This window comes from Lethenteron reissneri, chromosome 69 (genome assembly GCF_015708825.2).
Source record: "Lethenteron reissneri isolate LAM-NWPU_2019-01 chromosome 69, ASM1570882v1, whole genome shotgun sequence".
NCBI lineage: Eukaryota > Metazoa > Chordata > Hyperoartia > Petromyzontiformes > Petromyzontidae > Lethenteron > Lethenteron reissneri.
Window position 1 is genome coordinate 5,184,447 of NC_083847.1, and position 22,245 is coordinate 5,206,691.

Sequence of the window (22,245 nt, forward strand, 5' to 3'; positions counted from 1 at the left end):
TGCGCGCATCTCACATGCGAAGGGTATGGACAGAAGCCACACTCGTTATTTGTATGATTATCATGATCTATCGTCGTCGTCGTCATCGCGTGCCACGTGGAACGCATTCTGACGTCACGCGAATGGGATCCAATAGATATATATTTTTTCTATAAAAAGAGGCACACGAAAGCGGCGAGGTTCAGGTGCGATCTGCAACGTAGTCGCGTTTGCCAAAAAAGAATGAGCGGCACATTCGGCCGGAGCAAAAGTACGAGTGAGTATGTATTGTTAAATTTTAACTTAGGTGTAAACTATACATACATGTATACTGTGTATATATATACAGGCAGTCCCCGACTTATGATGGAGATGCGTTACGACGACCCATCGTAAGTCGAAAATATCATAAGTCGAAGATGGCCTAGCCTACCCAGGAGTCTTAAAGAATGGTGATAATTTAGCAAAACAGAGCAATTTACTGTACCGTACTGTATAAACTATATAGTGTATGTATGTATTGATTACAATACTGTATTGCACAGTAATTTTTAAAGTAAAAACAAGGTAAATTCTTAGCCTACCTATATGAACTGCAATTTCATAGAAAGTTTTTTCAGGAAACAATCCGATCTGCTATAAAAACTTTTAACCTGCATTGAACATCGAGACAACTTAACTCCGTCGACCGCTGGTGAGAGTGAGAGGCATCACCACACAAGGCGGGAGATGCGTACAGAACATCCCGGCAGCGTCCCAACGTACAGTATCGTACCTCGTACGCTGATGCGTTTGCCTGTCGCGCGAAATGTAAAATACAGGTAGTCCCCGAGTTACGATGATCCGACTTACGATATTTCGATCTTACGATGGCGATACGACAAAATTGTAAAATATTGAACATTTCGCACGGCAGGCAAACGCAGCAGCGTACGAGGTACGATGCTGTACTTTATCATCGCCATCCTCCTCTGCCGACAACGAAGTTAATGTAACCATCAACAACCTAACATCGTTCAAACTCTTAGGTTTTTTCGGTAAAGTCACGTAGGTAAAAAATAAAATTAATAAAAGTAAAATAAAAAATCACGACGTTTCGGAGGCAACACAAGCTTCAGGTGGAACCGTCACAGCACGATTGCTGTACTTGATACACTTGATACAGCAATCGTGCTGTGACGGTTCCACTTGAAGACGGAAGCTTGTGTTGCCTCCGAAACGTCGTGATTTTTAATTTTACTTTTTTTTATTTTACTTTTATTAATTTTCATTTTATTTTTTACCTACATGACTTTACCGAAAAAAACCTAAGAGTATGAATCCTTGCAGTCACGAAAGCTTCAAATGTAGAATTAACATCGTTCAAGTATGCAGACGACGGACAGAATCTTGGTGACTACAGTACAATATGATACGTTACGATACGTTCAATGCATGGTATGATACGTAGCTTTAGCGATTTCATTTTAGGGTTACCACGATACGATACGTACGTTCAATGCATGTTAAAAGTTATAGCAGATAGGATTGTTTCCTGAAAAAACGTTCTATTAAATTGCAGTTCATATAGGTAGGCTAAAAATTTACATTGTTTTTTACTTTAAATTGTACTGTGTAATACAGTATTGTAATTAATACATACAGTACACTATATAGTTTATACAGTACGGTACTGTAAATTGCTCTGTTTTGCTAAATTATCACCATTCTTTAAGACTCCTGGGTAGGCTATAGGCCATCTTCGACTTACGATATTTTCGACTTACGATGGGGTCCGTCGTAACGCATCTTCTTCGTAAGTAGAGGACTGCCTGTATTTAACAATTTTGTCGTATCGCTATCGCCATCGTAAGATCGAAATATCGTAAGTCGGACTATCGTAAGTCGGGGACTACCTGTATAAATCAAGGCCGTAATTATAATATATTTTTAAATATGCTCAAAATGTCCCCCCCCCACCCCCAATATATTGCTATAAAATAGATTTACGTTTGTATGATTGTGGTTATGGTTGTACTTTATGAATCCCTAATCTCTGCCATTACATACAATGAAACAAGGAATGGTAAAAAAGTTCAACCAGAGCAATGCAATACAATCCACTATTAGACATTGTTGTTGAAAATAAATCAAAAGTCCATCCCATGTGTTAGTGAATTTTTTAATATTTCGATCCGATAATTGGGGTTTATTAGTAATAAATCGGCATTTTGCGACCACCACTGCTATTGTGCAGCCTATTATTATGTGCCAGGAACTCTATGAGATGATAAGACAATAGTCTGAGTCCATAATTGGCAATAAGTAGCGGCAAAGCAGTTAAAAGTGACTCACAGAATTGTGCGCAGTTGCGTATACGGTACACGACTTCCCTGAAGGCATCATCACCTTCATCGAGCGCGATGCCGATCACACGACGCAGGTTCGGATTCGACCCTTGATCGATGGCCGCGCCATCGTCGCACACGCGTCGAATAAAAAGCAAGGGACAAGTCCTTACTTACTAACAACTTCTTTATCTTTCGATTTAAAGATTTCGTGACTGCAGGGATTCATCTTCTTGGTTCTTTCGGTAAAGTCACGTAGAATGGAAATAATAAAATAATACAAATAAAAGATAATAAAATTATTCTCACGACGTTTCGGCCACAACGCAAGTAGCAGTCCTCAGGTGAAGAACAGGTCAGACTATTGTCATTCAGACTCTGTCTTCTCGACAGACCTGTTCTTCACCTGAGGACGGCTGCTTGCGTTGCGGCCGAAACGTCGTGAGAATTATTTTATTATGTTTTATTTTTATTATTTCATTTTTCCCTTCTACGTGACTTTAATTTGTTATTTTATTATATTTTATTTTTATTATTTTATTATTTCCCTTCTACGTGATGACTTTAATTTGTTATTTTATTATGTTTTATTTTTATTATTTTATTATTTCCATTCTACGTGACTTTACCGAAAGAACCAAGAAGAACTCCTTTATCATTTTTCATTGCTGGAGAGGTTGCCCCCCCCCCATCCACTACCTGAAAATCCTGGCTCCGCCACTGCCTACTTCTCTATGTGTGCACGTTTTCTCTTCTTGTGGTCGTGTGGATTTTTCTCCCGGGTCCTCCGAGTTTTCCTTCCACGTTTAGAATCGACATCACCGCGCCGCATTTAGAGTGGCGACTGCTATAACTTTCCACGTGGCGATGAAGCCACTGCCTTGGGCAATCATTTGCGATAGCCAGGGTCGCTTCTGAAAAAAAGCGCTACATAGCTCAGTGAGCCTTACCTGTTGAAATAAAAAGTAGTTTTAGTTTAATTATCATTATAGTAAGGTGGAGAGAGAGAGAGAACCATTCCCTTTTTGTCCTGGTGCTCGCCACACGTTTAATCTTATTTAGATGTACTATATAGCAGCACTTTAAACCAAGGCGCAATACAACAATCGGGACGTTGTACAGACGATGCAGAGCGGGTTGTTATTTAAAGTGGTGGTGATGTAGTTATGGTGACAGGAGAACACGTGGGAGTGGTTGAGGTAGGGTAGTGAAATGCGTAGTAATAGAGATAGTGATAGATGAGGTTGGGTAGTGATAGGCGTAGTAATAGAGGTAGGGTAGTGATAGGTGTAAGGGTAGTGATAGAGGTCAGGGTAGTGATAAGGGTAGGGGTAGTAATAGGGATATGGGTAGTGATAGAGGTTAGGGTAGTGATAGGGGTTAGGGTATTGATAGGGATTAGGGTAGTGATAAGGGAAGAGGTAGTAATAGGGGTAGGGGTAGTGATAAGGGTTAGGGTAGTGATAGGGGTTAGGGTAGTGATAGGGGTTTGGATATTGATAATGGTTAGGGTAGTGATAGGGATTAGGGTAGTGATAAGGGTAGGGGTAGTAATAGGGGTAGGGGTAGTGATAGAGGTTAGGGTAGTGATAGGGGTTTGGATAGTGATAGGGGAAGAGGTAGTAATAGGGGTAGGGGTAGTGATAGGGGTTAGGGTAGTGATAATTGTTAGGGTAGTGATAGGGATTAGGGTAGTGATAAGGGTAGGGGTAGTAATAGGGGTAGGTGTAGTGATAGAGGTTAGGGTAGTGATAGGGGTTTGGATAGTGATACGGGTTTGGATAGTGATAGGGGTTAGGTTAGTGATAGGGATTAGGGTAGTGATAAGGGTAGGGGTAGTAATAGGGGTAGGGGTAGTGATAGAGGTTAGGGTAGTGATAATGATTAGGGTAGTCATAGGGGTAGTGATAGGGGTATGGGTAGTGATAAGGGTTTGGATAGTTGTAGGGGTAGTGATAGGGGTTGGGGTAGTGATAGGAGTTGGCGTAGTGATAGGAGTTGGGGTAGTAATAGGAGTTGGGGTAGTGATAGGAGTTGGGGTAGTGAGAGCGGTTGGGGTAGTGATAGGGGTAGTGATAGGGGTTGGCGTAGTGATAGGAGTTGGGGTAGTGATAGGGGTCAGCCAGCCAGCCAGCAAATCTTTTTTTTATATATGACAAACAATCGATACAACTCTAAACAGTTTCTTTCTTTAACCAGGCAAGGCCCCACTGAGCTATATTTGTTCTGTTTCAGAAGCGACCTGGCTTTCACAAGTTACAGCTCAACAAAAGTGGGGTTATCGTATGGAAATATACAGCAGCAGCCACGCACTCTAAACGGGTGACGTTGATTCGAAATGTGCAGGGGAAAAAACCAGAGGACCGTGAGAAAGGTCCACGCGACCACATGGAAAAAGAGAAAACTCCAAATGTACAGCAAGCAAATCGAACCCACGTCCTCCTTCATACCAAGCGGTGAAGTTGACGTCTCCTCGCCACCGTGGCGCTCCTGATTTTGGTGATGCTGATGCTGCGTTGCCAGTGGTGCACAAGCACAGCTTGACAATGAACTCGATACGTTTCGTGTCGATAACAACACCTTGTATATGGCCTTAAAATAACAAAATAAGTATACAGTATATATAATAGGCGACGTTTCGGACAATGGCTCTTCTTCTAGCACTAACAAAGACGGTCACTGTTGACTACCTCGCCTGGCGTGCATGAGGCCGTGGGTTCGATCCCGACCCTGACGATGCCTGGTGCTGTATATTTGGAGTTTGCATGTTAACTACTTCGCCTGGTATGCAGGATGTCGTGGGTTCGATCCCGAACCTGACGATGCCTGTTTTATATTTGGAGTTTGCATGTGTGCAGTTTGTATGTTAACTACCTCGCCTGGTATACAGGATGCCGTGGGTTCGATCCCGACCTTGACGCCTAAATATTTTGGGTTTGTGTCTCTCACCCTGTGGTCCCGTGGATTTTTTTTTCTCCGGGTCCTCCGCTTTTCCCCTTCACATTTAGAAACAAGCGTTACGGTGATTTAGATGATCTGGCTGCTGTAAATGTCCACATGATGATAATCACCTTTTTTGAGCTACCATTTGTGGCCAGGTCGCTTCTGAAAGAAACAAGTTAATACCTCAGTGGGCTTTATCTGGAAACATAAACAAGTATAACCCGTAAAAACAAAGTTTTTCACTATAACTCCTTTATATGCGTGGCATCGGGGCGGCTAGAGTCCTCTCGTCCTCTGGCTTGAGATGGCTGCCACCTATGGGTCAGATGATTGTCTGCCAGTATTAAGCAATTGGTAAATACATATTTAATTTGTTTTCCCTGAACAGTGTAAAATTTTGAAAAAACATTTTCACGAACACTAATTGTCTCGCACAACGAGTCTGTGTGCAAAATGTCAGCTCGATTGGATCACGGGAAGTGGGTTAAAAAACGACCGAAAGATTTGCACGGTCATAAGCAAGCAAGCAAGCGAACTTAATATAAAGGATTTAAAAAGAGTTGAGTTGTATTTTTATATTTCTTTAAATGAGTTGTTTACCTTCCTTATACTTTGCACTCCTATCGTGCATTTGTGTATTGTTTGTTGTTGTTGTAAAGCTCTGACGCCATGCCCCTACTGGACGTCTGTGAACAAAAAGAGCTTCATAGCTCATCGGATTCCTCCTCCTGCAGTATAAATAAATATTTTGATTCTGATAGAGAGGTCAGAGAGATAAGAGTGATTGTTGTGCTTGTTGTTGTGATGTTGTGATAATGCATAAATGGATAACTTTGTTTAACTTTCATAACAGGGTTAGATCGCGTAAATATAAATGTGTCGTTATACTCGCCACCACCACCCGACACAGCCAATGATTGAAGGGGTTTGTCACGTAAACAAAACGTGGCCAATTCGTTACTAGTACAGCACTAACCGCTTGTGTGCTGGAGAGTAAACCACACTGCAACATTTACAAATTGAGTAGCGTGACGTTTCACCGGAAATTACAACAACCAGCATCATCAGGCGACAGCCAGAGTTGGTCGCGGGTTTAACGACACATTTATATTTACGGGATCTAACCCCAAAACCCCTCTATGATGAATAACATTGGTCGTGAAAGCCTCTTACTACTACTAACGTAAAGTCACGTATAAAGATAAAAGAATAAATAAAATACTAGCATACGACGTTTCGATTGCAACACAAGCAATCATCATCAGGTATAATGAAATAGCGACATAGAATCTAACCAGAAAACTACAGACAGACTTTTTCTGGTTAGATTCTATGTCGCTATTTCATTATACCTGATGATGATTGCTTGTGTTGCAATCGAAACGTCGTATGCTATTATTTAATTTATTATTTTATCTTGATACGTGACTTTACCGAAAAAAACAAAGAATAATTCCTGCAGTCACGAAAGCTCCAAAAATTAAGATTACTACTAACGTGTTAGACACTTTGTTTCAACATTGCCTTCGTTTTTTTTCCCCCAACAGTTTTTTTTTAAAGATGCACATCCACTGACAAGGAGGCATACGTATCCATTTGGCCAGTGTTAATTAAATACGGGCAATAATTTTACTTGCGGGGCAGAATCTTAGTTGTTTTTTTGGCCTGCAGGATATATGATCATCCGCGCAATCAAAGTAAAACAAAAAACGAAGTACTAAATTCTACCATCCATCATCGCAAAGAAATTGTCAAATATCAACTTAACAGACGAAAACCCCCAAAAACATACGTCAAAATTTGACATTAGTATTCCCCCCCTCCCCGATACATTTTTATCGAGCGTTATACCCTTACTCATACCCCGAAAAATGGCCGAAACGAACGCAGCAGCGACAACAACGGCAGCAACAGCAGCGGCGGCGGCCTTCACCAACGGCACGACCGCAAGCGCCGTCAACTACGGCTTCGCGCGCGACGTCCTGCACATCGTCAACGCCGCCGCCATGCTGCCGTCGCTGTGCTCTATCGCGTGCATCCTCGCCGCCATCTTGTCCACGCCGCTGCGTGACAATTACCGTCACGTAGTGTTCGCCAACCTCCTGCTAAGCGACGCCTGCTTCCTCGTCGTCTCCGACGTCGTCGTCCTGCTAGTGTGGCGTGGTGTCACCATCCCGCCGCTGCCCTGCTACGCCTACGCGATGCTCGCCACCACCCTCAACCACGTGGGCGTCCTCGGCCTGGCCCTCATGTCCCTCGAGCGCTACGCCGCCGTGTGCCACCCGCTGCGCTACCAGGCGCGCTTCGACCGACGCCTCGCCGTCGCCTCGCTCGGCGTCATCTGGTTCGCCGCCTCGCTATTCCCGCTCGCGAGGTGCGCCATCGTGTTCGCGAGTAGCGGCGAAATGTCGTCGGCGGTCAACTACACGAGGTGCTCCGTCGACAAGATCGAGGGCTCGCTGCCCAACTTTGGGCCGCTCATCGTCGTGCTCCGGGAGCTGGTGAACGGCGTCTTCCTGACGGCGAGCGTGCTCACGCTGGCGTTCACCTACGTGAAGATCGTACGGGTGGCCCGGGGCGCGTGCGGGGACGCGTCGGGCGCCAGGAAGGCGCGCAGCACCGTCGCGTTCCACGGCGTCCAGTACCTGTTGTACGCGCTGTCGGTCGCGAACGAAGCCTTGATGTTGGCGTTGGGCTCGTTGATAGCCGACGTGCAGGTGTCGAGCGTCGTCAGGTTGTGCGTCTACATGCTCCTGTTCATCGTCTCCAGGTTCGTCGCGCCGTTCATCTACGGCGTGCGCGACAAGGAGATCCGTCGCCACCTCCGACGGATGCTCGGGTGCGGCACCGGGAAGGTGGTGGATGGAGTCGGAGCGGAGTACTGATGGTGCTCACGTTGCCCAAAGACGAAAATTGCCCATAGACTTACATTGCCCATAGACTTACATTGCCCACAGACTAACATTGTCCATAGACTTACATTGCCCATAGACTTACATTACCCATAGACTAACATTGCCCATAGACTAACATTGTCCATAGACTTACATTGCCCATAGACTAACATTGTCCATAGACTTACATTGCCCATAGACTAACATTGTCCATAGACTTACATTGCCCATAGACTAACATTGTCCATAGACTAACATTGTCCATAGACTAAAATTGCCCATAGACTAACATTGTCCATAGACTAACATTGTCCATAGACTAACATTGCCCATAGACTAACATTGTCCATAGACTAACATTGTCCATAGTCTAACATTGCCCATAGACTAACATTGTCCATAGACTAACATTGTCCATAGACTAACATTGTCCATAGACTAACATTGTCCATATGTAATGCGGGCGTAAGCGGCCCTCCGGAGGTGACGTCAGGAGGGGAGGAGTTAGGTCACGTGGGGGGGTGAGGGGTTAGGCTATAGAAGGAGGGGAACCGGAAGAGGACGGGAGTGACGGGGAACCAGGAACAGAGAGAGGCCACGAAGGGCGAAGCGGAGGGTGGCGAGATCGCCACGAACACCAGGAGCGAGGATCGGCACCGTTGGCCAGCGGTGACCGACCCGAAGCAGCGAGGAGGCTGCAGTCAGCAGCGGGGCTGCATACAGAGTCAGCAGCGGGTCTGCATACGGTAGCAGCCAGAGGGTCTGCACATAGGGGTAGCAGCGGGAGTCTGCATAGAGGTAGCAGCGAGTCTGCAGGGAGGAGGTTACAGTAGATGAAGCAGAGAGTCAGAGGGAAGAAGGAGCTATAATAGCAGTGAATAGCCGGGGGCTACAAATACAGAGTTATAACAGAGTGCCGTGTGGGTGAGGACGAGAACCCAATAAAAGACACGAAGACAGAAGGAAGTGTCCGAGTCCTTTTATTACACTGGAGTCAGAAGTGAAACGGCATGGCGAAACAACTGAGGAAAAAGAATATTCCATCCCCGGCGTCGGCTTCATCTTCGGACGACGACGATCTTCCTCCTGAGGTCGGCTTCACTTCGGCGGAGGGAGAGATCCGTGAGGGCCCGGGCGTCGAGGAGGTGGCCCCTTCGTCCGACCCATCTGCGTTGAAGGACGAAGATTTAAGATGGATCCGGATGGCGGAGCAACTGGCAACCCTAAAAACCGTCATCACAGAGTTGTGTGACCTTGTCACGCCAAGGGCGGCGTTGGAAGGTGATGGTGGTGATCGGCAGGAGCCCGGGTCGTCTTCGATGGCGCCGCCATCGGCCACGCGGCGTGAAGACGCCATCTTGGGCGTGGCGCACCACGGAAGGCGGGAAGCCGCCATTTTGGGGCCGCCGCGAGGATCGTCCGCCATTTTGGCGACACAGCGTTGCGACGCCTTGCTGAACTTACCGCCGGAAGAGTCAGCGACGGACGGAAGCAAGCCAAGGAGTCGCAGTCGTCACCTTACAACCGTCAAAGAGTTCTCCATCGGGGGCGATTGGAGTGCGTTCGCCTGCAGATTTTTGGCGGCGGTACGTACGGCAAGGTGGACGGACGCTGAGGCACTGGAGGTGCTCCCGACTCTTCTTGATGATGAGTCCGTTCGTTTTTTTCGCTCTATAAAAGCTGCGAAGAAGAAAACTCTGCGAGGGGTGTTCGAGGAAATGGCGGACGCGTACGAGCCACCGGATGACGCCCATCGCCGATTCGTGCAGCGGCAACGCGCACCTGAGGAGTCACCTGTAGCGTACAGGGGCGCCGTGTTGGAACTCGCTATGGCCGCTTACCCGGAGACGGAGCCTGACCTGCTGGAACCACTCATCTTGGGGAAGATGTTGGAGTTGTCCCGAGATCTCGGCATTCCCATGCAGGCGTGCGGTCACGAAAAACTCACGTCCCGGACCGCGGCCAAGTGTTTGGACGCCCAGTTCAATCTCCGCCGCTGGAAACAGGTGACGGCGTGGACGGGCGGTCCTGTCGTCGATGGGGGGGCCGTAGGGTGGGACCCTACGAAGGCCGTGTACGTGCCGGATGCGACCGGCCCAAAGGAGTTGTCGGCCGCCTCCACTCCGTGGCCGGCTCGAAGCGGGCCAGGGCCGCGGGCTCCGCCGCCGGCGCGGCCGCGTCGGGACGGGGTGCCCGCTGCGCGCCGCCCCGACGTCGACTGCTTCCGCTGCGGCCGTCGGGGCCACTATGCCAGGGACTGCTGGGCCCGGGTTCCGGGGCCGCCCCAGCAGGAGGCCTCGACAGCGGACGCCCCAAAGAAAGACCCTCCGGCACAGGCAAGTCGGTGCGCACCAGACACCCGGCAAGGCCTGACACCTCACTCATCGCCGTTGTTATGCGACGCGGATGTTGTAAAATACGGGAGGCCAGTATCTGAGCCTTGTCGCTCGATAACGCAGTGGCGTAAGCTGGCTCGGCGGGTTGTCGCGGCCGCTACCGGTTCGTCCACTGTACCTGGGTCCATCCAAGGGGTGGACGTACGTATTTTGGTGGATTCCGGTGCGTCCGCGACCATTATTTCGGATGTGATATTCCATCTTTTGAACATCCCACCGGGGGCCGTGAGGCCGGCTTACGCTTCCTGCATCGCTGCGAACGGGGGTAGTATGGGCATCGTGGGACAGGTGGACGCTAACATTTCTATCGGGGGTGTCTCGGCCTCGGGCGTTGTGTTGATTTCGAGGTCCCTGGCGGTTCCTTGCCTGTTGGGTACGGATTTTTTGGCTAAGATGCCCATTCTAATTAGAATCAATGAAAATTGCATAGAACTACCGGGGGGCCGGAAATTGGAATTTTTACAGTCCGCCTGGGGGCGACCGGCTCCTGTCGCCCAGGTGCAGGCGCTATCGGAAGTTTCGGTTGATATTCCACCTGGCTCTCAGATGCTCATTCCCTTACGATACCGGAAGCCGGTTCCGGGTCGGCAGGGTGCTTTTGGGATTTTGCTGTCGCCGTCCGCCGCGGTTACGGGCGGCTTAGCGCTGGTAGGGGCGCAAACTATTGTCCGTCCAGATCAGCGCCCGTTTTTGCAGGTGTTAAATGCGAGTGCTGAAAGCGTGTGTGTGCCAGCTGGTACCGTTGTGGCACATGCCACTACGGCGTTTACGGCCCAGAGTGACCTGCCGGACGGGGGGCTTGTGGGTGGTGTTTCACACGATGGAGGGGTTGATGATCGTTGGATCGCCGAATTATGTGGGGAAAATTCGGCCCTTTCCACCGAGCAGCGTTGTGCGATTCATAAGTTATTATCGAGCTATTCCGATGTGTTTAGCTCGGACGATTTGGACTTGGGACGCACCTCGCTTCTCTCTCATCATATCGACACGGGGGACGCTGCCCCTATCCGGTTGAACTCGCGTCGGATGAGTCCGGCTGAGCGTGAGCATGTTCGAGGGGCAGTGGAAGACATGTTGAAAGCGGATATTATATCTCCGTCTAATAGCCCATGGGGCGCGCCTGTTGTGTTGGTTAAAAAGAAGGATGGTAAATTGCGATTTTGTGTGGATTTTCGGAAGCTGAATAAAGTGTCGGTGGCAGATGCGTATCCCCTGCCGCGTATGGACGATTCTCTCGACGCCTTGTCAGGGGCTAAGTTTTTTTCAACGCTAGATCTCTCTTCGGGCTTCTGGCAGCTCCCCCTTGACGAGCCCTCGCGAGAAAAGACAGCTTTCCGTACGCCGCAGGGGTTATTCCAATTTAACTGTCTTCCGATGGGGTTGAATGCTGCCCCTGCCACTTTTCAGAGGTTGATGGAGTTGGTGTTGACGGGGTTGCAGTGGGAGACATGTCTCATTTATTTAGATGATATTATAGTCTTCAGCCGCACATTTGATGAGCATTTACTGCGGTTGGAGGCTGTATTCGCCAGAATGCGTTCTGCTAATTTGAAATTCAAGCCTAAGAAATGTCATTTACTGCAACGCTCCGTTCGATACTTGGGACATATTGTTAGTGCGGACGGGGTGGCCACGGATCCAGAGAAAACTGCTTGTGTCCGGGATTGGGCAACCCCGGCCACGGTGGGTGATGTGCGTCGGTTTTTGGGGTTCGCCTCATATTATCGGAGGTTTGTTCCGAATTTCGCTACTATCGCCAGGCCTTTGCATCTCCTTACTGGGAAGGGGCATAAATTTGTGTGGGGACCGCCGGAGGAGGCGGCGTTTCGGAGCCTGCGCGATTTACTGGCTACTGCGCCGACGTTGGATTATCCGGATTTTGAACATCCCTTCATTCTGGATACTGATGCGAGTGACACTGGTATTGGGGCGGTGTTGTCCCAGTCAAAAGGTGGTGTTGAGCGTGTGGTGGCGTATGGGAGTCGGGTTTTATCTCCCGCGGAAACCCGTTACTGCGTCACTCGCAGGGAACTTTTGGCTATTGTGTTTTTTCTCCGACAATTTCGACCGTATCTGTACGGTCGGTCGTTTATTGTCCGCACGGACCATGCGGCCTTGCAGTACGCTCTTAAGATGGACCAGCCATCCGGACAATTGGCGAGATGGCTGGACACGTTGCAAGAATTCTCCTTCCAAATTCACCATCGGAAGGGTGTGCGTCACGCTAACGCGGACGCACTGTCCAGGTTGCCGCAACGATCCCCTTGTGCGTGTGCGTCGGGGACGCATAGGTGTGGACCGACTCAGCCCCCCCCTCAGCCTGTCGCGCTGGCAGTGGATGTTCCCGAAACTCCGCTTACACCGGGACCGGTTGATGGGGGACCGGCTGACGGGGTTTTGCGTCTTCCAAGGTCTGTGTGGATTCGGGAGCAAATGTTGGACGAATCTTTGGTGTCGTTGCGAAAACGAACGGAGAAGGCGGGTAAGGAAGTCGGTGCGGGTGGTATTTCGGAAACTGCTCTCCGAGATGGGTTACTGATGTGGAGGGAAGGGATACAGGAACACTGGCGTCTCGTTGTGCCTGCGTCATTGCGGTATGAGTTGATTAGATCTTTGCACTGTGACACACTTTTACACCTGGGGGTGCAGAAAACCCTATTGACGCTGCAACGAGACTATTATTGGCACGGCATGACGACGGATGTCGTCGGTCACGTTCGCGCGTGTCCCGATTGCGCCCGCCGTAAACCACCTAAACATCCATATGTTCCGCCGATACAATCGATTAAAGTATCTCGGGTTAATGAGCTGGTGGCGTTAGATATTTTGGGACCCTTTCCGCCATCCGCTAAGGGAAATAAGTATTTACTGGTGGGGGTTGAGTACCTCTCTCGCTGGCCGATGGCCTGGCCTTTGCCTGACCAGTCAGCGGCGTCTATCACTGACGCCTTTCTATTTGGGTATGTAATGGACAAAGGGGCGCCGGAGAGGCTCCTTACGGATCAAGGACGTAACTTTTCGTCCAAATTGTTGGGGGAGGTGTGTGCGGCTCTTGGAACTAAAAAGATACGGACGTCCCCCTACCACCCGCAAACGGATGGTATGGTGGAACGGTTGAATCGGACTCTGTCCGCCATGCTGTGCCATACAGTCGGGGAAAATCAATCTGATTGGGATTTGCATATTCCTGGGGTGCTTTCGGCGTATCGCATGACGCCGCACGCGGCTACTGGATACTCGCCGTTCTTCCTTATGTACGGCCGTGAGAATGTGCCGCCGATTAATGAACAGTTGGGAACCGGCGCGAGGGGGCCTGTTAGGCCTCTTCCTGAGTATATTAAGGACAACGTTCGGCGTGTCGCTGAGGTGAGGGAAAGTGCCCGCATGGCTACTGCCAAGGCTCAGGCCAGGAATGAGCGGTGTGCCCGACGATCAAAGGGGGAGTGCCCCTGGAAAAAGGGGGACCTGGCCTGGCTTCATTGCCCACAGGTGCGGCCAGGTACCTCTCCTAAATTACATAGACCTTGGCAGGGTCCGGTCCGCCTCATTGAGGTTCCCAACCCACAGTCGGCGCGTGTTCAGGTTGGTTCACGGCGCTGGTTCGTGCATACATCCCGGTTGAAGCCATACATTGCCCCGCGGCCGGATGCGTCATCTCCCGAAGTTGCCTTGCCGGGGTCTGTTGCTGCCGACTCGCCCTTGCCTGTGTCTGCTGACCTTGCGAGAGCGCCTGTCGTACCCTTCACAGACAAGCCGGCCGTGACAGCGCAGGGAGGAGGACGTTCCGCTCGTGGGACGTCGACTGGAGCTGCAGAACCCACGGGACCTGCAGCTCTTCCTATCCCTCCGCGGACGCGAGTACGGGATGTCTCTGGACGCGAGCGGGACAGTGGCGGGCCTCCAATGGCGACGGAAGAACTTGCGCCCGTCGCCCCTAAAACCCTTCCACGTTCCCGCTCGGCGGGTGGTCTGCCGACCGTCCGGGACGGCCCGGCTGCCCGTACTCGCTCGAAATCCCTCACGTTTCGTTAAAATTGTATTGTGTTGTGTTCTGGTTATATTGTTGTTGCATGCTTCGTGTCTTTTTACGTGTTGGCCCTTTACACCCGCATTTCTTGTCAGGTTGCAATTCAGCCGAGGTCGGCTGGATTTTCTTTATGGGGGAGGGTGATGTAATGCGGGCGTAAGCGGCCCTCCGGAGGTGACGTCAGGAGGGGAGGAGTTAGGTCACGTGGGGGGGTGAGGGGTTAGGCTATAGAAGGAGGGGAACCGGAAGAGGACGGGAGTGACGGGGAACCAGGAACAGAGAGAGGCCACGAAGGGCGAAGCGGAGGGTGGCGAGATCGCCACGAACACCAGGAGCGAGGATCGGCACCGTTGGCCAGCGGTGACCGACCCGAAGCAGCGAGGAGGCTGCAGTCAGCAGCGGGGCTGCATACAGAGTCAGCAGCGGGTCTGCATACGGTAGCAGCCAGAGGGTCTGCACATAGGGGTAGCAGCGGGAGTCTGCATAGAGGTAGCAGCGAGTCTGCAGGGAGGAGGTTACAGTAGATGAAGCAGAGAATTCAGAGGGAAGAAGGAGCTATAATAGCAGTGAATAGCCGGGGGCTACAAATACAGAGTTATAACAGAGTGCCGTGTGGGTGAGGACGAGAACCCAATAAAAGACACGAAGACAGAAGGAAGTGTCCGAGTCCTTTTATTACACATAGACTAAAATTGCCCATCTACTAGCATTGCCCATAGACTAACATTTCCCATAGACTAACATTAACCATAGACTAACATTGCCCATAGACTAACATTGTCCATAGACTAACATTGTCCATAGACTAACATTGCCCAGAGACTAACATTGCCCACAGACTAACATTGCCCACAGACTAACACTGCCCATAGACTAGTGGTCAGCCAACCTTTCAAAGAAGAAGAGACATTTTTGTTGGATGTTGTCATGTCTTTGACCGAAAATAGTTGGAGCGAGCGGCATCACACACGCGTTGCAGAACTACTTTGTATATAAAGCTCCCCCGTATAGCCTTAACAGACTGTAGGGGCAAGTGCTGTTAGCGAGCACCTATGAAGGCCGGAACGGTACACGAGGGGGTGGGTGGCCAGCACCACGCCCGACCGCCTTTGTCTCCCTAGCGGCGATGTTTACACACCGCACCAGGTACTCATTTGAGCCTGAGTCGACCTAGGGGAGGCCCAGAACCGGTTCAGATAATCGTCACTGGTGTTTGCCGTGAGCGGGAATCGAACCCGGGTCGCCAGGTTCATAGCGCAGCGCGCTAACCGCTACACTACCGCTCCCCACACACGCACACGAACACAGCAGACGACAACAATAACAAACGACACATCCTGACTTAAATAAACAACAAATAGGTGACGGAATGAAACATGTGTCTATTTCGGTTTGGTTTTTCTTTAACAATCCAATTCGTTGACTGTTGTACACATTTGGTTGTAGTAACGAAGACCATTCCACAGTGACCTCCTCCCAACCCCTGCCACATTAAGATCGCAAGGGGGCAGCCAAAGAGTCACGAGGGGGCAGCCAAAGAGTCAGCAGGCAGCACCTGATCCGCAGGTTACCGACTCCCCCGGTGTGCGATGGTCAACGAAAAGAAAAGGCAATAATGAAAAACAAGGATATCTTTAAACCCTTTACGGCAGCGGTCGGGAACCTATGGCTCGCGAGCCATATATGGCTCTTTCGGTGACGGCATATGGCTCCCAGACAATTTTGAGTTGAAAAAAATAAAATAAAAATCAGTTTGGAACTGATTTCAAAATACTTGTGATATTGCTTAATAATACTGTGTCATTTTAAAGTAAACAGAAATTAGTTTTGAAGATAAATTTCACGGGTCACGGGGCCTCAACGCCTGCATGAAGCTCAACCTCACCACGTATGAACCAGACTACAAGGCCATCAGCAAAACCACGCGGCACCAGAAGTCGCATTAAAAGTAAGACATATTTAATTTATTATACGTTAAAAATACTATATGGCTCTCAATGCAATATATTTAGAAATATTTGGCTTTTATGGCTCTCCCAGTCAAAAAGGTTCCCGACCCCTGCTTTACGGCAATAAAACAGGAGTTGTGTTCAGATGTTCAAACGATTTCTTGTCTCTTTCGGTAAAGTCAGGTAGAAGGAAAATTAAAAAATAATAAAAATAAAACAATAAAATTATCACGACGTTTCGATTGCAACACAAGCAATCATCATTAGGTGTGAAACCCACAGCAATAGCTTTAAAAAAAAAGTGGCGTTTTTTTTACGCTAGCACCACGGACAGCGATGATGATTGCTTGTGTTGCAATCGAAACGTCGTGAGAATTGTATTGCTTTATTTTATTTACTTTATTACTTCCCTTCTACGTGACTTTACCGAAAGAACCAAGAATATGAATCCCTGCAGTCACAAAAGCTTTAAATCGAAAAAGGTTCAAACACTGTTCAGAGATTCGCCGAGGTTTCTGCGCGATAAAAATGCTGCACACGGCCGTCCATGCAATGCCACACAAAACGAATCAATCGTCGCGGCGTTTTCCCCAAACGGTAATATTATTATAGCCATTGATAACAAGGTGACGTTTAAGCACAATAAGCAATAATAATATGGAAAATAAGAACAGGTTTTTACCCTTTCTATGAATACAACAGGAGTTGTGTTAAGATGTTCAAACACCAAATAGAAACCTTTTTCAAGCAATCAAGTACTGCATTATCCACACACGGTACTTGTGAACATGCAAACAAACATGGCTCTGATAATAATAATGTGTGCACCGTCTTTAATAATCATGTAACTATGTCACGTGACATTGTCTTTGAAACTGATTGGCCTACACCAGACACAGCAGCCTTCTTTATGGCCTAGTCTCACCAGCAGTGTCAGTAGACCAGTGTAATAATACTATATTAGTACTTACATATGCATTAAATTTCGATTTAAAGCTTTCGTGACTGCAGGGATCCATCTTCTTGGTTCTTTCGGTAAAGTCACGTAGAAGGGAAGCAATAAAATAATAAAAATAAAACATAATAAAATAAAATAATTCTCACGACGTTTCGGCTACAACGCAAGCAGCCGTCTTCAGGTGAAGAATGAGACACTACCAAGCTAGGAGCTTATATATAAGCTGGGTTGGAGGTGGAAGAGCGCCTTAACAAAAAGAAAGGCGCTCTTCCACCTCCAACCCAGCTTATATATAAGCTCCTAGCTTGGTAGTGTCTAATTCTTCACCTGAAGACGGCTGCTTGCGTTGTAGCCGAAACGTCGTGAGAATTATTTTATTTTATTATGTTTTATTTTTATTATTTTATTGCTTCCCTTCTACGTGACTTTACCGAAAGAACCAAGAAGATACATATGCATTGTTTTTAATAATAATGTAACTATAATGTCACGTTGCATTTACTTTGAAACCGATTGGCCTACACCAGACACAGCAACCTTCTTTATGGCCTAGTCTCACCAGCAGTGTCAGTAGACCAGTGTAATAATACTATATTAGTACTTACATATGCATTGTCTTGAATAATAATGTAACTATAATGTCACATGGCATTGTCTTTGAAACTGATTGGCCTACACCAGAGACAGCAGCCTTCTTCATGGCCTAGTCTCACTACCAGTGTCTCACGATCAGTGTTAGACCAGAGAACAACGCCAAAAGGCGAATTATACAAAGACCATGCACGATCAGAATATTTATAGCTTGGGGTGAGCAGCAATATCATGGGATACCTTTTTTGCCAGTATCAAAGCAAAACCGGAGGACCCGGAGAAAAATCCACGCGACGGGTAAATAGAGGGAGAGAGACACGCAAACTCCAAATATACAGCAGCAGGCATCGTCAAGGTCGGGATCGAACCCACGACCTCCTGTAAACCAGGCTAGGTAGCTAACATCTCATAGCCACCGTGATGATGATGAGAGAGAGATACGCAAACTCCAAATATACAGCAGCAGGCATCGTCAGGGTCGGGATCGAACCCACGACCTCCTGCACACCAGGCGAGGTAGTCAACATCTCATAGCCACCGTGATGATGATTGATGAGAGAGAGACACAGACTCCAAATATACAGCAGCAGGCATCGTCAGGGTCGGGATCAAACCCACGACCTCCTGCAAACCACCGACCCAAAACCTGACCGACCGACCGCAGAGAAACATCAGCCTTGGAGAAATAACAACACCCAACAACAACAACAAACAACAAAAGAATCGATTAAACCGATCCGATATTTTTTTCTCTCTCTCTGAAGCGCTCGCTCGTCATCGTGGCGTGCGCGATGACCACCACCACCACCACCACGTGGTTTTTCTTTCGTGTTGTGCGCGGTGCATTTAGCGCCACAGCGCGTGGATATATAGCTTTCGTTTGTTTGCTGGTGACTGTGTATTTCATATCGGAATCGCCTCCAGTGCTGTTGCTGCTGGCGGCAATAAAAGTTGTTTCAAAAGTCAAAAAAGTCTGTCTGTCTCGCACCGGCAAATTAAAGTTTAGGCTACTCGGAAAGGGGGGGGCAAGGCAAGGCAAGCGCAAACTCCCTCGACTCTCCGACCGACCAAAGATGCAATAAGTATAACCCGTAAAAACAAAGTTTTTCACTATAAATCCTTTATATGCGTGGCGGCTAGAGTCCTCTCGTCCTCTGGCTTGAGATGGCTGCCACCTATGGGTCAGATGATTGTCTGCCACTATTATGCAATTGGTAATTAAATATTTAATTTGTTTTCCCTAAGCAGTGTAACATTTTGGAAATTTTTTTTACGAACATTGTCTCGCACAACGAGTCTGTGTGCAAAATGTCAGCTCGATTAGATCACGGGAAGTCGGTTAAAACACGACCGAAAGTATTTGCACTGTCCTAAGCAAGCAAGCAAGCACGCAAGCAAGCGAACTTAATATAAAGGATTTTAAATAAGTATAACCCGTAAAAACAAAGTTTTTCACTCTAAATCCTTTATATGCGTGGCAGCGAACTTAATATAAAGGATTTAAAAATATATTCGCCTGTGGAGGACACGGGGATCGATCCCGCGACCTTTGGCATGGGAAGCGAGGGCGCTACCAACTGCGCTACTCCGCCACGGCCTGTGGAGGGGTTACGCTCTGGGCTCTTACACTGTGACGTTCAGCCAAAGCGATGAATGAGTTCTATTTGAATATATGTAAAATATTTTTTTTTTGCCTAAAAAGTGTAAAATTTTGGGAATTTTTTTTCACGAACAATAATTGTCTGGCACAACGAGTCTGTGTGGAAAATGTCAGCTCGATTGGATCACGGGAAGTGGGTTAAAACACGACCGAAAGATTTGCACTGTCCTAAGCAAGCAAGCAAGCACGCAAGCAAGCAAGCGAACTTAATATAAAGGATTTAAAAAAAACACCCCCTCTAAGACCTCACAGGTGAATTTCCACGCGGGTTTTTTTTGTTTTGGCGAGAAATCGGACCGTGGCTAGATAAATTGTTCTCACTTTTTTGTTGTTGTGCGGAGCGTGAACAATTGTCCCACCGCACCGCAACCCTACCCCACGTATTGAAAGAATCGACACGGGGGAGGTGGAAGGGGGGTGGGCACAATACCATTTCGGCGTTATTTTGTAAATACGAGGTAATTGCTCCGTAAGTTCGAGTTGTATCGGTGGGCTCACTGGCGGTGTCGGATATCACTAGGTGCTCAACCTAGGGGGTTGTGGGTACGCGGACCCCCCTCCCCCAAACTCCCACCACGTGGCAATCTCCCAGGGGGGTAGATTTATAAACGTGTGTGTACGTGTGACATTAACTATCGTGCGCTGAAAGATTAGTTGGCGAACGATCAGGGCCGTACGAATCTGCCAATATCAAGTAACATTAGATTTAAAAAAATGTTAATCCGTATGGTTTACCAATAGCACGATGTACCGAAAGGTCTTTAAAAAAAAAACTCACCGATCGTGAACGATTTGGGTTTACGAGAGCAAATCGGAAAATCCGAACGAATTTTGACTTGAGCCTTAGCGGCCAAGTTATGGATACAACTCACGAAATGGACAATTGACGAGAATATTAATGTTGGCTAATTCCTTTGACATCGATTTCTCAGAAACATTTTGGGTGGCTTTAGGCCAAGGGGGTCTAAATCGGTTGAGACAAAATTCAACATAGGGGGGTAAGTAGCCAGCACAAGGTTGAGAACCCACTTGTACTCGGAGGATAGTAGTGTCCTATATAGTTTAGTGTATAGTAGTGTAGTGTCTAGTGTAGTGTATAGTAGTGTATAGTAGTGTAGTGTATAGAGTAGCAAATATAGTAGTGTAGTGTCTAGTGTAGTGTAGTGAAGATGAGTTTATAGTAGTGCAGTGTATACAGTAGTAAATATAGTAGTGCAGTATCTAGTGTAGTGTATAGTGTAGTGAAGATGAATGTATAGTGTAGTGTATAGTGTAGTGTTTACTAGTCGCGTGTATAATATAGTGCATAGCAGTGTCGTGTATAGTATCGTGTATAGTGTAGTGTATACTAGTGTTTAGTGTAGTGTATAGCTTAGTGTAGTGGATAACAGTGCAGTATATTGTTTAGTGTATAATGTAGTGTAGAGTAGTGTATAGTGTAGTGTATAATTTAATGTATAGTGTACTAGTGCATAGTAGTTTTGTGTATAGTAGTGTAGTATATAGTTCAGAGTACCCCACCGGTCACTCAGGGAAGAAGAAGAGGGACTACACCTTCTTCTGCAAGAGATACCCGTCCAGAAGTGCAACATCCGCATGGTGTGGGCATTGCCGTGAAGAACTGGCCTCCTTCCAAATCTCACAGAAACACCAACTGGTGTAAGTGAAAGGCTTATGTCACTCCGCATTTCACTCGTTGAAAAGCAGCATGCCACACTCATCGGTGCTTATACCCCAACTGTACCATCATAAGATGAAGCTAAACACCACTGTTTACGAGATGCTGAACGAGGCCCTCCATAGAGTCCCCAAAAATGACAAAATCCTGTTATCCTGTTATTCGGTGACTTCAACGCAAGAGTGGGGAGAGATTGTGAGATATGGAGTGGAGTGATAGAACATCAGATTGTTGGTCATGCTAATACGAATGGATTGAGACTGCTAAGCCTTTGTGCTGAACATGAACTCACCATCACCAAAACCATGTTCCGAATGAAAAACAGTTACAAAACCTTCTGGCACCTCATAGATTATATGATTGTCAGGCGCTCTGATGGTAGGGACGTTCTCATTACACGAGCCGTGATAGGAGTGGAGTGCTGGACGGATCATCGGATGATCTTAGTCGAGCTCAGAATGAAGGTTCGCCCAGCCGTCCGCCTCAAGAAGTCCACCAATAAAAGGGCTGCACTGTGCTCGACATCAAGAACCAGAGGCAGGCAACAACCTATGCCGCCCTCTAGCAGAAAAACAAGTAAACCCGTAAAAACAAAGTTTTTCACTATAAATCCTTTATATGCGTGGCATCGGGGCGGCTAGAGTCCTCTCGTCCTCTGGCTTGAGATGGCTGCCACCTATGGGTCAGATGATTGTCTGGCAGCATTAAACAATTGGTAATTAAATATTTTAAAAAAATTCCCTAAACAGTGTAAAATTTTGGAAAATATTTTTTCACGAAAATGCATTGTCACGCACAACGAGTCTGTGTGCAAAATGTCAGCTCGATTGGATCACGGGAAGT

The 22,245-nt window shown here is 47.8% G+C and overlaps 1 protein-coding gene across 1 annotated transcript; it reads left to right on the top strand.

Annotated features, from left to right (window-relative positions):
* Positions 1–7,120: 7,120 nt before the first annotated feature.
* LOC133360649 (odorant receptor 131-2-like) lies at positions 7,121–8,134 on the top strand. Its single transcript, XM_061579443.1, has one exon. It carries the CDS (start codon positions 7,121–7,123, stop codon positions 8,132–8,134), a length of 1,014 nt encoding a protein of 337 aa, XP_061435427.1.
* Positions 8,135–22,245: the final 14,111 nt, after the last annotated feature.